The 17,174-nt window shown below is 39.5% G+C and overlaps 1 protein-coding gene across 2 annotated transcripts; it reads left to right on the top strand.

Annotated features, from left to right (window-relative positions):
- The first annotated feature begins 214 nt into the window (after window positions 1-214).
- On the top strand, window positions 215-10,774 carry LOC107775221 (adagio protein 1). Of its 2 annotated transcripts, XM_075236828.1 has the most exons (3): window positions 215-907; window positions 8,613-10,234; window positions 10,469-10,774. In XM_075236828.1, exons 1-2 carry the CDS (start codon window positions 630-632, stop codon window positions 10,219-10,221), a joined length of 1,887 nt encoding a protein of 628 aa, XP_075092929.1. In that variant the 5' UTR covers window positions 215-629; the 3' UTR covers window positions 10,222-10,234; window positions 10,469-10,774. The 2 variants fall into 2 exon arrangements, with proteins under 2 accessions (XP_075092929.1, XP_016450417.2); XM_016594931.2 differs by having other exon boundaries at window positions 8,613-10,774.
- The last annotated feature ends 6,400 nt before the right edge of the window (window positions 10,775-17,174 follow it).

The raw sequence follows: 17,174 nt of genomic DNA, 5'->3' as shown, positions 1-17,174 counted from the left end.
AGGATGCTCTTATTGTCGCGATTTGTTATTTATTTACCTTTTTTTTTACCTTGCTCAAAATATTGCATACACCACTGCAGGTTGGAACAAACTGTTTTTAAAAACTAATGACTTTTAATTTTTAATTATTCAATTATTACATTTTACTTTTAATATTTTATGTGTATATATATAGACACAAATTATTAATTAAAGTAATAATGGGAGGTAGAATAGGACGAAGGGCGTATTCGGTAAGCTAAGATAACACGAAAATCCCAAAAACCATGGAATACCCAAAGATCTTTTGTTTTTCCACACACACACACCCACACAACCACACCAGCCGATATCATCCAAAAGCGGTGAATACCCGCCTTGCACATGCTTTCTTCTCAATAAACCTCCTCTCTCTGTGGATCGCTCTGTTTTCCTAATTTCTTTCCCTTTAAAAATTTCACACAATTTCTCCAACCACTCATTTTATTTCCTTGCCCATAGCTCTAGCAAAAACCCTAAAACATAATCGAACCGTAATTCTCCTTTCAAAATTGGTGTTTTTTCTAAAAAGCAGCATTTGCATTCGAATTCGACTTCAAATTCAAAATCCGACCATGGGGTAAAGAAGAAAAAGAAGATATATAGACGCGATGGAGTGGGACAGTAACTCGGATTTGAGCGGAGAAGATGATGATGTGATTGAGGAAGAAGTCGACGACGAGTTAGATGAGGATGGGGAGAAGCTAGGGTTTATGTTGAGTGGTGGCGGTGCGGCCTTGCCTTTTCCTATTGACTCGCTTCTGCAACCGGCGCCCTGTGGTTTTGTTGTGACCGATGCTTTGGAGCCCGACCATCCGATTATATATGTCAATTCTGTCTTTGAGATGGTCACTGGTTACCGTGCTGAAGAAGTCCTTGGCCGCAACTGGTAATTTTTTTGTTTTTCTACTTTGAAGTATAATTATCTATAGCTTCATAGTTTGTTGTATATTTGTCTTTTTCTCTTTGATTTTCAGAATTTTGTTTGTTAAAACTTCATTTTAATCAAGCTTATAGGGAATTATGGCTACTAAAACCTACTGATACCAGATTAAGTTAGGATATACATTTTTTTATTGACGGTGGTGGCCATGCCAGCTTGCTTGCTCCATGACTGTTCTATGAGATACCTGCTACCTCCCCACCAGCACAGCCCACCAAGGCCTAGGCAAATGGTTTTTTGACTCGGTTGGGATCTGAACTTGAGACTTCATGGTTCTTATCCCACTTCATTGACCCTTGGGAGCTAGTTACAATATGCATATTGTAGCGTGCATCAGTGACTTATGGTTTGGTGCCCATTGTAGTTAGTTTTTGTTAATGCATAATATACATTTAGCGTCTTAGACTCAATGTTTAGCTGCAAATTTTCAACTTAATCTATTATATGTGCAGTTAAATTTCAAGTGATTTAATTAAAGCATGACAAATGTGTCAAGTTATGGGACTGATAATTTAGATTGTGTTTGTTTCGGCAAGGATTGATAAACCAGTTGAGTTAGAATGACCGATGTAGTTAATTTCTACTGCTTGATTCTAACACGGAGAAAGATTAGGAGGACGCTATGCAAATTATTATGCTTTTTTTTTTCTTCAGTAAATAAGTAAAGGTCTACTTGTATGCTTAATGACATTTACCAGCTGTTACTCTGCGGACTGACTTAACTTTTGGTTAACCTTTTTTTTTGGTTTATACCTTTGTTATCGACCAAGGAGAGGGAGGGGGAGGTTTGTGGGGGGGGGGGGGGGGTTATGATGTGGTAGGAAACCAAATTTGTTATTTTGTCCTCCTTTTTATATTTGAATTTGGAAAGTAAAATCTAGTACAAAGGCGCACTAGGTGTTTTTTGATGAACTAAGTAGTTTCATAGAAAGGTGTACTAGGTGTTCTATCTTGAAGCAATAGCTGCTTCCAAACAGGCATTAGAGAAATGATGGGACTAGTGAAGACCTGGTATTGTCACATTTGGGAATTCAAGGGAAAATGCAACAGAAGAAAATGGAACACCAATGCTGATCAATGGCAAAGGGAAATTGAAAAATACCTTTACCTTTGTGGGAGTGTTTCAATGCCTGATTCCATTGTGGAGTGTTTCAATGTCTGATTCCATTCTTTGTATTTCCATATCCTGAAGAATCATAGGCTTGTGATGGTCCTTAAAAAGGTCTCTACAAGGCAAGTGAACCTTGTGGCACAATTCGTATTGTCCTCTGTGTTGGATCATATCCTTAAGACATTTATTTCAGGTGCTGGGCAGCTCTAAAAGTTCAGGACTTTGACAGTTGTAAGTCAGAGTAATCAAAAGCGAAAAGCATAAAGAAGCGCCAATGGTGCTGAAGCTTTAAGCGCAAAGTGCAATTAAAGCGTGGGCTTTAGCGAAGAAAAATAAAAAATAGAAATGTAGTGCAAGAAAATGCAACTATAGACACAAATAATAATTATTTGGATAAAAGAATGAAGAAACTATAATTAAGTTTGTTATATATATATATATATATATATATAGTTCTGCCTCAAAGTCATTAAGCGCTTCTGTTGTCATTTAACAGAACTAACATCAAATTGAAATTTATTCTTTAATATGGGAGACTGTCTTTTGAAATAATGATTAAATTTAGGCCCAACAACAATTCCCAAATCTCCAACATTGAGCTTATGGTTGAAGTACATTTTGGCCTAAATCTTGATAAATTTTAGTTGTTCTAATGGCAATTACACACTTGAAGATGTGCTTATTCATCAAAAGCATAGCTCCTCTAGATGGTCTGTATATATCTTGTGGCAATAAGCAAAAATATTGATCACCACATAAAATGCAAAAAATGGAGCTGTCCTCTCATTTTTGGGTTTTATTACGTGTTTGCAGCCCAAGTATTTGTCTTCATGTTGTGAATGCAGAAAAGGGTTTAACCTGTAATATTCTTGATTTACAACACTCTAAAATCAGTTCATATACGCATCCTATAAGGAAATGTCATTTTGGGGGATTAAATGACTTAGAAGTAGGTTTATCCTTGAAAAAATTAACCAAGCAAATTGCCCACCACCATGCCTCGGCCCCACCACCAAAGAAACAGAGAACAATAAAGATTCCCCTAGGTAATGCTATTTTTTCCATATCTAGGATAGGGCAATCAATTTCTTCTAAATTAAAGTCCTGGCTGCTAAAGTTGCTGGTTTGTAACTTGTCTTTGGTTAAAGTTCATCCTAGGCAGAGTGGATGTTGGATGAACTGCTTGTGTATTTTCTAGGTGCTGCTTAGGCCTCAGAATTTCTTCAATATTGCAGATAAAGTTTTTGAGTCCTGTCTAGATCTAGTGGATGGATGAGAACCCCAATGGAAAAATTGAGGGGCGATACATAAATTCTGATGTTTTTTCTAGCACAAAGGAAGTTTTTCTATGTTGTCAACTCATAGCAAAATTTAGCGCCAACAGTGTTTGTTTTGATTTTTCATGGATCATGGGGGGGGGGGGGGGGCGTTCTGTGTCTTGGGGTTCATATGAGAATGCTAACTATTACTTCCTCTGTTCCAGTTTATATGAACCTAGTTCTTTTTTGATATATTCCAAGAAGAATAACCCCTTTCTTTTGGAAACAAAAAAAGGGCAGCCCGGCAGCCCGGTGCACAAGGCATCCCGTGTTCACGTAGGATCGCAACCCAAGGGGTGTGATGTAGACAACCTACCATAATGCAATTTAACAAGTACTATGACATGTTTAAGACCACAAATTTCAAAAGAATTAGAGCCACACAAATGTTACAGCTTGTTTATGATCTCAACTTCCAACGATCTTTATTTTTTTGTTAAACTCTATGCCAAGTCAAATAGGTTCACATAAATGGAGGGAATATCTCAATAGGGTGTATGATTGGATCTTGGGAATTAGCGTTGGAGTGTAACCTGGCGATGGATTGAATTGAATTCAATGGCACTAATCTGCGCAGGTTTAGTGGCAACATTACATTTGATTTGGAAGTTCTTAAGCTCATCTCCTTCACCAAGGTTGCACTTATTAAATTGTCACAATCAGTTCCATCAGCTACCAAAGGGCACACCCTTCACCAAATCCTACACCTAGTATAGAAAATATTGTGTCTGTGTGTCAATTCATCTTCTTCACCCCAAGGAATACATAAGACTTCTAATCATCAATCCTTCATTTACGTCCTTATCTTTCTCAATTCCTTTTTCAACCAAGCAGCCATATGCAACATTAACATCACCTTAGATTACTTACACTTGGTTCCTTAATTTTTTTGGATAAGGTAAATAATGGGAAAATCCCGTATACAAGTCGTATACCAAAAAGTAAAGAACCTACACCAAAATATGGCTCTCTACAAAAGAACATCACCTTAGATTATTTACTCGTGGTTCTTAATTTCTCTTGGTTCCTTAATACCTCCTCTACAAAAGAATCATCTTTTTCTAATGAAGTTACATCAACACATAAGTCAATCTCATCCTCAAGTAAACACAACTTCACAAGTGGATTCACATGTAAATACTCCCAATGAGTCAACACCACATTTATCATGATTAGAATCCGCACCTTTAAATGAATTACTCACACATAAGGAAGCTTCATTCTCCAATTAACTACATGGCATACTTTGAAAAGCATTGTCACAAGAAAAAATATTAAGTGTAGCCAACATACCTTGATCTTTCCCTATGAGCTTTATATTTACCTTTGTCAACATTAGAAGCTTGGGATGGGGTGCTTTTGTTGTAGCATAAGCTTCTTTGTAGTTGCCAAGGATGCCTCTAGAATCATTTGAAGAACCTTTCACATCAATCTTCAATGACTTGTCTTCAACTCGTGACATGGGAGACTTGTCACGGGTAAGCATTTGTTTCAAGAAACTTTCCCTTTGATTCTTTTGTCACATGTTTCTTGGGCCATTCCAGCTTCTCATTTGTGTTCTTGCTATATTCAAGCCATTCCTTAAATGTACGTTCTTTACCCTCCTCAATGTTGACTCATTGATATTACTTCTTCCTTGCTCCTCAAGTGTAACTCATGAGAATAACATTCTTAATTAGAGTCATCTCGTGATCTATTTGATTCCTCACTATTATATCCCCACCTTTCAACTCCTTAGCCATCCACACCATAGGTATCGTCCTTTATAATCATTGTGGAGTATACCTTTCTTGCTTATTGCTTTACTCCTCCCAACTCCATAAAAACACGTACCTCCTAACTTCCTTAAAACTGTAAAAGGCGTGCGTTAAAACAAATAAAATTGGTTAGCATCAAGAAGGACCTCACAAGTTAGTCCCTTACATGTATTACCCAAGAGATATCCCCTCAAACCCCCGTATTTGCGCTCAAGATCATATTATTCACTCTCTTAAACTCACCGCTGTTGCTTCATACCAATTGACGATGGAAATAATTTCACGTGTTTCAAGCAAATTGATGGAGAACCTAACAACCCTCAAGAACGCCTATGAAATGAAGAACATAAAGATAAATGATGGGTAGGATAAGACCAATTAGATTAGAAATGATACTATCAAGTATTTGGAAACTTGATTCCCTGTAGCCGCAATCTAATGACCTAATCCAAAATTGGGGAAGAAAGAATGGAGGAACCAAGCTAATGAAGCAATTAGCTAACCACAAGCAAAGTAACTTGAAATCCACTAATTAGCATTCAGATACATGGTTTAATCCAAAGGAGGAAGAAAAGTAAACTCATACATTTGAAAACTTGCTAGAAGAATCCGAGTTGAGGTTCAATTGAAGATATAAAGGTGAATTCCACAAAAGGGTTCTCTCATATGATAATTCGTCATCAAAACATTATAGACTAAACCCTAACCTGAAACACTTACTCTTTCTATGCCAAGTTAATGGGCAAAGCCCAAATACAAAATAAAGAAGATCCTAAATAATTTAGTAGACTGTATGACCCAAGAAGGGTGACCATGTGACACAAGTGATTTGGTCATTAGAATAATATTTTCAGAAGGTCAAGTGCTAGTGAACCTATTCAATATCTTGGTCAAATGTGTCAAACCCTTTCCAACCTCCGGTCAGACTTGGTCAACTCGTCGTTGCGTCCTCTGGTGTTCTTAAATGGTGTAAACCATGACCATGTTGTTGTCAGGGAGAGAGAGTAAGAAAGGTAGATGGACACTTTTGAAAGATATAACAGGTTAGTTGATATCTTTGCCTTGAGCTTGGTTCAAATTGCGTTGGAGCCTTCTGTTAATGTTGAGCTAAGTTGAGCCTGAGACAAGTTGGGCTAGGGTAACTAACTATTCACTAAGACTAAGCCCTTGTTGAAACTGCAGTTGTATCGGTAGTGATCTTTCAGAATGAATGTGTTCAATTGTTCAAAGGATAGTTTTTCCATCCTCACATCCCTAAAATTTTCTTATGCAATTTCTCCTGGGGTGCCGGAGTGAACTGAAATAAGTTCAAATTTCTCCTGTTTGATTGTTTCCGAAAGCAAATAAATGGTTCTTAACAGTTGATGAACTTTTTCATTCTGAATTATAACCTCCTAACTGGTTTGACATATATTGGAAATATTCCTATGGGTAGTCAAATGAAACAAGGACTGGTCTTCACCTGATATTAAAAGATAATATGGGTCTAGTTGACTTAGCCATCGATTTGTTACATGGGAATAGTGATCCATAAAACCAATCAAAAAAAGGCACTGATCTATAAAGCTTATCTAGAAAAGAACACTGACCCATAACTTGTGTTTTGCCAAAGTTTTAGTTTGTTGCAGTAAATAGATGTGTAAGGCTGGTGGTTTTTACGTTACTAATCTTTAGATTTCAGTGTTGTTACATTATGATATGTTTTCTATTTTCCCATTTTCTTGGTCTCTTCGATTTTTCTCTTTTAAGGGTGGGTAGACACGGTAGTATTTAGGATGAGAGGAATGAGGACATATTCACACTAATCCTACTAAAATAGGATTAAGTATGTTAATGTTGGGAACTATGAAATGGTATGTGGATGAGTGCTGAGGCAGGGTCAGTGAGGCTGTAGAAAGTGTGAAGAAGTTTTTTGTCTGGAACTGCCAGTATATTTAAAATCTTCTTCTATTCCCAGTTTGCCACAGATTATTCTGTTGAAAACCAACTCTGTTGCATTTTGCTTCATCTGTTTTCTTAAGAACCTGAATCAGGTAAAGCTTAATTATCTTTATGGTTATCATTCCCCAAACTGATTTTCTGCTACAAAGATGTGGGCTGTGTGCAACAACAACTTCGCTTTTCTTGTGTATTTGGATGATATATGTCTTTTCTTTTTCTGCAATAATACAATTAACTGCAGCCCTCCAAATGCCAGCAGCTCATAAAATAAAAGAAAAAGAAAATAAAGGAAGTTGTCATAAAGAAAACAGGGAAAAGGAACTTCTGTTAGTAAATGAAAGAAGAGAAAAGTGTTGGGGAAGAGGTATGTTTTGGAAATCAGAAGGGGGGTTGTAGGATTTTGAGTCACTTGCTTAGTGCTATCAGTGTACATTATAAGCAGCTGTTAACGTCATGATTCAGATGTCCACATGGAATGCCGATTGTAATAATACAGTGGATCGTCTTAAATTCTGACTGATTATTTCTACTTTTGTCGGTAAATGTGGTGTCTCTTCATAGTTGTGAAAGGACTGAGGGTACGTTTGGTTACAAGTATTAGGCAAATAATCCATGTATATAAATCTGTATTGGATTTATACTATGTTTGGTTACCACTTCAATTTTGGTATAGCTAATACGCATATATTTTTTGTTGATGAACTATCTGTGATTTAACTATACGATAATTTAGTGAGAAATGCAAGAAGAAGTAGAATATGCAGTTGGGATTTTGTCTATTCACCATAAAGAAACAAATAGAACAATTTAGAACATGGAGACCACCTGTTGTGCATAACTGAATACAGCTGCTTTCTGGATTGCTTCCATTTCATCCTAATGGAGAGGAGGGGGCATGGCAACGGGTAGTGGAGAAAGAAGTTATTAGGGTTTCCATTTTCTACTCTTCTGTCGCAATTTTAAAAACTCCAATCTGGATTTTGAACCTAATTTGGGGCAGTAGATGAATTCTCAAAGGTGAGATAGGAAGCTCAGGAGAAACTTAGGGGGAGAAATGGAAGGCAAAAGAATTTGGCGAAGAAGAAAGCCATGATTCTCAAACCTTATCTCTTCTTTTCGTTTTTTCCCAAAATGGGCTGGTGGAGAATTCTCTGGTCGTGACCAAGGATGTTGTTAATATAAATATAACTGGGTGTTGATTATTCTTTAATCCATTTAAATGAAACAGAAAAGCCCTACACAAGTTCAAGGGTATAATTGTAAACAAAAGTTTATACAGTTTTAGACCAAATACGAGTCTAAGTTATACGTTGTATTTCTGAGTTTTAATACAATGAACCAAACGCTCGATGAAAAATAATCTCTGCATTACAATCCCAGCATAACTAATCCACATTTTTCAATCCCTTTATAACTTCTTACTAAAGCAAATGACCCCTGAGTGTTTATTTTGTGCCTGCTTTATCTTTATAACCTTTGTTCACATAACACCCATTCTTACGCTATTTTTTTCTTCTGGGCAGTCGCTTCTTGCAATGTAGAGGCCCGTACGCCAAACGAAGGCATCCTCTTGTGGACTCAACTGTAGTAGCAGAAATTAGAAGATGCATTGACCAAGGGATTGAATTTCAAGGCGAATTGTTAAACTTTAGAAAAGATGGATCTCCTTTGATGAATAGGCTGCGTATGACTCCTATATATGGGGATGATGAAGCAATAACTCACATTATTGGTATTCAATTCTTCAAGGAAGTAAATATTGATTTGGGTCCACTTCCAGGATCCTTGGTAAAGGAGCCTACAAGACTACTGGATAAGTACCGTTCTAGCCTTTCTTCTAGTGGACCAGTCTCAGAAGGAAACCGCACTATCAGTCGTGGGTTTTGCGGTATATTGCAGTTGAGTGATGAAGTCCTAGCCCTCAAGGTTCTTTCACGGTTGACCCCGAGAGACATTGCGTCTGTTGGTTCTGTTTCTAGACGACTTTATGAGCTGACAAAAAATGAAGATCTTTGGCGAATGGTCTGTCAAAATGCATGGGGTAGTGAAACAACTCGTGTGTTAGAGACGGTGCCGGGAGCTAAAAGATTGGGTTGGGGCAGATTGGCTAGAGAATTAACTACTCTAGAAGCGGCAGCATGGAGGAAGCTAACTGTTGGAGGTGCTGTTGAACCTTCACGTTGCAACTTCAGTGCATGTGCAGTAGGGAACCGTGTTGTACTCTTTGGTGGAGAGGGGGTCAACATGCAACCAATGAATGATACTTTTGTATTGGACTTGAATTCCAGCAATCCAGAGTGGAAATATGTCAAAGTCAGCTCTCCTCCTCCTGGACGTTGGGGGCACACACTCTCTTGTGTGAATGGATCTCATCTTGTTGTGTTTGGAGGCTGTGGAAGGCAGGGCCTCCTGAATGATGTCTTTGTGCTGGATTTGGATGCCAAACAACCAACTTGGCGTGAAATCTCTAGTTTGGCGCCTCCGCTTCCAAGATCTTGGCACAGCTCCTGTACCTTGGATGGTACCAAGTTGATAGTCTCTGGTGGTTGTGCAGATTCTGGTGTGCTTCTAAGTGATACTTTCCTGCTTGATCTGTCTATAGAGAAGCCTGTGTGGCATGAGATACCGGTGACGTGGACTCCACCTTCTCGTTTAGGCCACACGCTGTCTGTTTATGGAGGCAGGAAAATACTTATGTTTGGGGGTCTTGCCAAGAGCGGTCCTCTGCGTTTTCGATCAAGTGATGTATTTACCATGGATCTCAGCGAGGAAGAACCATGCTGGAGATGTGTTACAGGAAGTGGAATGCCTGGTGCCGGAAATCCTGGAGGCGTTGCTCCTCCACCAAGGCTTGATCACGTGGCAGTAAGTCTCCCTGGTGGCAGAATTCTGGTCTTTGGTGGGTCCGTTGCTGGTCTCCACTCAGCATCTCGGCTCTACATTTTGGATCCAACAGAAGAGAAGCCTACATGGAGGATATTGAATGTACCTGGTCGGCTTCCAAGATTTGCTTGGGGACATAGCACATGTATTGTTGGAGGAACTAGAGCAATAGTCCTCGGAGGTCAAACTGGTGAAGAATGGATGCTCAGTGAGCTTCATGAACTATCCTTAGCGAGCTCTGCCATATGAATAAAAAGGAAAGGTAATAATCAAGAGAAGGTGTTGTGCTGAATTCACAATGAAAATTTTGCCTCAAGAATAAAGGGAGTCCCGAGCAAACTATTGCAGTGCATTTTTTACATTGCACCAAATGCACAAATGATTAGCAAGTACCCTTGAATTAGTGGCTGTCTTGTTTATTCTTGTGTGGCTCATAGGTCATGTTGATCAGATGGTTCTGTTGAGCAGATGGTCTTAATTGAGCTTAATTTTGCAGGTTTGCGTGCAATGATTTCGCTTGATGCACTTGAATTATTCACCCTTTGAAAGCTAGCTGTAGCTTGATAGATCAGTAGGTTATTCTGTATTCTTAGGTTAGTTTGTATTGTGTATTGGATGTGTGTGTTGTTCAACTTCTGTAATTTGAATCCCTTTGGGCAATCATGGAAAAAAAGAGAAAGTAAAGAAAAAAGGTAAAGATTTGTAGAACCAGATGCATGGGGGTTTGTATTAGATTTATAATTACCCTTTGCTATGTTTAATAACAGTTCATGCAATGACATGTTTGTTGACTGTTTAAGTATTCCCAGTGAACAGCTTAATTAACCTCTTGCGGCAAGCAAATTGTTTTGAAAAGTCTCTTCCTTGAGAGGATTTTTCAGTTCTTGCTCGCTCTCAGTTGTGCGAATGCATATAGGTGGTGTCAGTTGAATGTATTCTTATGATGTAATGTACCAACATTCTGTGAAAATCTAGATTTTTTCTTAGTTTGTTTGAATGAGGTGCGACTGTTTTGCACTCGTATGTTATGTAAGCTTTTACTTGTAATAGTTTTACTCAGGTATAATTCTTCTGTTGTGTCTCAGCCTTGTTTATGTTTACGGTTATTTCATTTCTGTAGCTCGTGTAGTATCATAAAGCTTTATATGGTGATTGAGAATAGAATTATATATATAAACTTCTTCTGCGTTTTGTTGGGGAACAAATGGGGAATACATGTTTATTTTGTAAAAATTGCACGGGGCGACATAGGACGCCCCCATTTAACCTATACCCATTTTTTAAAAAACTTTTAACTTGTACCCACTTTTTAAATAACTTCAGCCCCCTTTCTCCTCCTCCTTTTCCTCCTTTGTTTTCTTCTTCTTTTTTCTTCTGCTGCTGTTGGTGCTGCTATGGAACTTCAGTTATTACACTACTGTATTCCAGTCAAGAAATACGAATGAATTTGCAAGTGGTCATTGTTTGACACCATGTCCTTTTTCACCCTTAACTTCAGGCTGAAGTGAAAGCAATTCACCACAAATTTAGCATCTTTCCCATGACAAAGAAACACCAAGTTACTTGTATATTTGTATGCAATAAGAAATAAAATATCCATTGCTTATATAGTGCTGAAGTTTTTACAAATGAACTAAATAACTTCAGCTCTAGAGCTGAAGTTCGACAGTTACAAAACAAAAACTTCAGCTCTAGAGTTGAAGTTCGCCAGTTAGAAAACAAAAACTTCAGCTCTAGAGCTGAAGTTCGCCAGTTACAAAAACAAAAACTTCAGCAATGCAAATAGAGAACAAAACTTCAGCTACTATGTTTAAGTTCAACAATTACAAACAAAAACTTCAGCACACTTGGTTCAACACACTTGCTACTTCAGGCCCGTCTACTAGAATGCTGAAGTTTTGCGTGATTGCCTTTGCTAGTTCAGCCCCGTATGCTGAAGTTATGCGAAAAAACGGGTACGCTTGCAATTTTTTTTGCAAAGCGGGCACAAGTTAAAACGTGACACAAAAAACGGGTATAGATGCAAATGCCCCGAGTTTGTGTGCGATCAATATTTAATTTTTATCAATTGATTCAACAAGGTTGTAGTAAATAGTAATTACCCAAAAACAATAAAGATAAATTGTCATCATAGATGCAAGATTAATCTAAATACGCAAAAAAGGGATATGATAACGAATCCAATATGAAAGGAAAATACCAAGGAGTGCAAAAAAAACTTCTCGATTATCCCAGTTTCCTCGAGGAGCTTGTGTTCTGATTTCTGATTCTCAATCCAACAAGATGTTAAAAATGTATAAGGGGATACAACAACAACAACAACAACCCAGTATAATCCCACACGTGGGGTCTGGGGAGGGTAATATGTACGCAGACCTTACCCCTACCCCGAAGGGTAGAGAGGCTGTTTCCAGGAGACCCTCGGCTCAAAAAAAATAACAGAAGCCGATATATTAGTACCACAAAAATGCATAATAAAATAACAGCGATACAATAGATATGAAATACAGAATACGAAATACGAAAAAGATGGCTGGTATAGTAAAACTAGCAGGTAAAGCCCTGCATCAATAGACGACCAATGACCTTCTTAGTCTAACTCCTAACTGGCTAGTCTCACTCTATTGTGCTGTAGAAATATTCACAACTCTCCCCTAACCTACAACCTTAATACTCGACCTCCATAATTCCCTGTCAAGGGCCATGTCCTCAGTAATCCTAAGTCGCGCCATGTCCTGTCTGATCACCTCTCCCCAATACTTCTTAGGTCGTCCTCTACCTCTCCGCGTGCCCACTACAGCCAGTCGCTCACACCTCCTCACCGGTGCATCAGTGCTCCTCCTCTGAATGTGCCCGAACCATCTGAGTCTTGCTTCCCGCATCTTGTCCTCTATGGGGGCCACGCCCACCTTCTCTCGAATATCTTCATTCCTAATCTTATCCATTCTTGTATGCCCGCACATCCACCTCAACATCCTCATCTCCGCTACTTTCATCTTCTGGATGTGTGAGTTCTTTACCGGCCAACATTCAGTTCCATATAACATGGCAGGCCTAACCACTGCTCTATAAAACTTACCTTTTAGTAACGGTGACACTTTCTTGTCACACAAGACTCCCGACGCTAACCTCCACTTCATCCACCCCACCCCTATACGGTGTGTGACATCCTCGTCAATCTCCCCGATCCCTTGAATAACCGATCCAAGGTACTTGAAACTACCCCTCTTGGGAATGACTTGAGAGTCAAGCCTCACTTCAACTCCCGCTTCCGTCGGCTCAACTCCAAATTTGCACTCGAGGTATTCCGTCTTCGTCCTGCTCAACTTGAAACCTTTAGACTCAAGAGCATGTCTCCAGATCTCTAGCCTCTCGTTGACGCCGCCTCGTGTCTCGTCAATTAGAATAATGTCATCAGCAAATAGCATGCACCATGGCACCTCCCCTTGAATATGATGAGTCAGTGCATCCATCACTAGGGCAAATAGGAATGGGCTGAGCGCAGACCCTTGGTGCAACCCCGTAATAACTGGAAAATGTTCAGAGTCTCCTCCTACTGTCCTAACCCGAGTCTTAGCTCCATCATACATGTCTTTAATCACCCTAATATAGTCAATCGGGACCCCTTTATCCTCTAAGCAGCTCCATAAGACCTCCCTAGGAACCTTATCGTACGCTTTCTCCAAATCAATAAACACCATGTGAAGATCCTTCTTCCTATCCCTGTACTGTTCCACCATCCTCCTAATAAGGTGGATAGCTTCTGTGGTAGATCGCCCCGGCATGAACCCGAACTGGTTGTCTGAAATAGACACCGTCCTTCGCACTCTCATTTCTACCACTCTCTCCCAAACTTTCATGGTATGACTTAGTAATTTGATGCCCCTATAGTTGTTACAGCTCTGGACATCACCTTTGTTCTTATACAACGGGACCATTGTACTCCACCTCCACTCTTCCGGCATCCTATTAGTCTTGAATATAACACTAAACAATGCAGTAAGCCATTCTAAGCCTGCTCTACCCACACACCTCCACAGTTCAACCGGGATTTCGTCTGGCCCGGTAGCTCTGCCCCTTCTCATCTTACGCATTGCCTCCATGACTTCATCGATCTCAATGTCCCTACAATTACTTAATTCATGGTGACTGTCGGCATTCCTCGATTCCCCAGGTCTAATATCTTGATCTCCTTCTTCACTTAGAAGTTTATGAAAGTAGGTCTGCCACCTCCTCTTAATCTGGTCATCTCCCATCAAAACTTTGCCGTCGTCATCTTTTATGCACCTCACCTGGTCTAGATCTCTGAGTTATCCTCTCTCTCGCCTTAGTGAGTCGGAATAACTTCTTCTCCCCGCCTTTGTTCCTTAGTTCCTCATACAGACGAGCAAAAGCTGTCGTCTTAGCCTCCGTCACTGCAATCTTTGCCTCCTTCCTAGCTACCTTATACCTTTGACTGTTCTCTCTCTTCTCCTCCTCGTTAGTGCTCCCTACTAACCGCAGGTAAGCCGCCTTCTTCGCTTTCACTTTACCTTGGACAACTGCATTCCACCACCAATCTCCTTTGTGACCACCATTGCAGCCCGTAGATATCCCTAACACCTCTCTCTCCGCCTTTCTTATACAGTCCGCCGTCGTCGACCACATTATGTTTGCGTCCCCACCACTTCTCCAAGCTCCCATTGCCGATAACCTTCCTTCCAACTCCTTGGATTTATCCTTAGTCAAGGCGCCCCACCTAATCCTAGGGCGTCCTTGTACTGACCTCTTCTTCCTCCTTATCCTAATACAAATGTCCATCACCAAAAGCCTATGCTGCGTTGAGAGGGTCTCACCTGGGATAACCTTGCAGTCCTCGCACAACCTTCTGTCTCATCTCCTGAGGAGGAGATAGTCAATCTGAGTCTTCGCCACCGAACTTTGGTAAGTAACCAAATGTTCATCCCGCTTCGTAAAACTCGAGTTCGCAATGACTAGATCGAAAGCCTTGGCAAAGTCCAACAGCGCAATGCCCCCTCCGTTCTGCTCTCCGAAACCAAAGCCGCCATGCACCTCAGTGTACCCACCTGCAGATGACCCAATATGACCATTGAAATCTCCTCATATGAATAACCTCTCAGAAGGCGGTATACTACGAATAATCTCATCCAACACCTCCCAAAAGCGCCTCTTAATATCCTCATCTAAGCCTGCTTGCGGTGCGTACGCGCTAACGACATTTAAAGTACCCTCACCTACCACCAACTTAATAGTCATTAGTCTATCATTCACCCGCCTGACCTCTACCACAGACTCTCTAAGATGGCTATCTACCAGGATACCCACTCCATTCTTACCCCTCAGGATACCAGAGTACCACAACTTATACCCATCCACGTTTTTCGCCCTCGATCCGACCCACCTAGTCTCCTGGACACACGCTATATTAATCTTCCTCTTCTGCAGGATTTTCGCCAACTCTATGGATTTACTCGTTAGTGAACCTATGTTCCATGACCCGATTCTCAACCTATAGGCTCCCTTGCCCCCTCTACCTCCCCTGCTACCCGACCCACCCCCTGAACCCCAGCTCCCCACTCTGCCCCACCCGAGGACATGCCCTTATTCTATCATTCCAGACTGCAGCCACTACACCTACAACAATCTAGAGAAGACTCGCTAGTGCACAACGTACGCAAATCAAACAAGAAGGAAACAAGTGGTAACTAGTATCCTAGTTGAAAGGTTTAACTATTGCGAAGTAAAGTAACAGTAATTTAGCTAACACCAAAAGGGAAGCAGTAAAACAGGAGGTACCAACTCCCGATAACGAAACCTGTGGCTGATTTGTTGTACTTGATGCAGTTGTGCGCTCACGCACCACTTCCTACCGCCCTTTGCTGACACTCGCCCAGGTTGCTCTCCTTTGCCAGTGCTCGTGCGCCCAACTTGTCTCCAATACTCCGAGAATTCCTGAAAACACAGAAAATACCACGACCCAAAAACCAGAAGGAGCTATCACCGCTACCACTGGTATAGCCCCAACAATATAAAATGTACCAAGAAAGGAGAAGAAGAAAAAAATTTGAAGAAAATGATGATGTGAAGCAAGACAGAACAAGTGCCCTTCTCAGCTGAAAATTCAACTATATCGAGTCTTGATAGACCAAATCAAACCCTACAAACAAGCAACAATACCACAAGTGCAGAGTGGAATTGAAAATTAGTCAATACAATCAATTGCCACAAAATGCACAGAGGCACACAATGCTGGCAACAAAAGTTTAGGATTTATGTAAAATCAGTAATGTTTAAGCTTACTGATTTAGATCTTGGCATAAATATAAGGGGATCTTATCTAGAAATGAGTTTTTGCACTCCTTGGTATTTTCCCTTCATATTGGATTCGTTATCATATCCTTCTCCTCTTAAATTATAAATATCAAGTCCAATATTTTTTATTTCTTCTAGAATAACTTCATAAAGACCTTTTCACTTGTATCATCCACTTTTAAAAACTCTAAAACATATTCAGTAATTTTTATTGGAGTTGATGAAATATCCAAACTTCACAATATAAAAGACATTTGTTCTTGATGACTTGTATCTGTGGTGCAATCAAGTATGATTGAGAAATACTTTATTTCTATAATCTTTTCAATAATATTATTCTTAATTTTACTTGCCAATAAATTTATCAATTCATTTTGTATATTATGTCCGAGGTAATGATTCTGAATTTTATCATGTTTAATTCGCCGGATATGTTCTTGCATGATAGGATCAAATTCTGCAATCATTTCAATAAGACTTAATAAATTCTCGTTGTTTTCCTGATTGATCTTTTCATTTTTTTCCCTAAATGCCAAATTATTTTTTCCAAGAGTTTTTATGACGGTAATAGTTCTTGACAATATATTCCTGTTATCTCTATTAATTTGGTCTTGCATATCTTTATCAGTTATTTTATTTTTGTACAATCTCATTTCTAAGTCAATCCATGCACTCTTATTTATAATATGTTCGTTCGTTGTTTCATGAGTTTTAAGCTTACTAGTTTCAGGACACGTGCGTTGCACGTGTATCCCGTAGTAATAAGTACAAACGTTTTAAAATAATATTAAAATATGTGTGTGATAAGGAAATACAAGCTCTGACTTAATTAGTTGTTAAATGTAAGAGGATTAGATATCATTTAAACAACTAATATTAATTACGTAAAT

The sequence above is a fragment of the Nicotiana tabacum genome, chromosome 18, assembly GCF_000715075.1.
Source record: "Nicotiana tabacum cultivar K326 chromosome 18, ASM71507v2, whole genome shotgun sequence".
Lineage (NCBI taxonomy): Eukaryota > Viridiplantae > Streptophyta > Magnoliopsida > Solanales > Solanaceae > Nicotiana > Nicotiana tabacum.
Note: the sequence above shows the minus strand (reverse complement) of the source record. Positions and strands in the feature narration are given on the sequence as shown.

Excerpts from the sequence above, each read along its gene's own strand:
- LOC107775221 (XM_075236828.1), top strand. The coding sequence starts at position 630 with ATGGAGTGGGACAGTAACTCGGATTTGAGCGGAGAAGATGATGATGTG. Across the intron at positions 908-8,612 it reads GAAGTCCTTGGCCGCAACTG|TCGCTTCTTGCAATGTAGAG; the intron begins GTAATTTTTTTG and ends TCTTCTGGGCAG.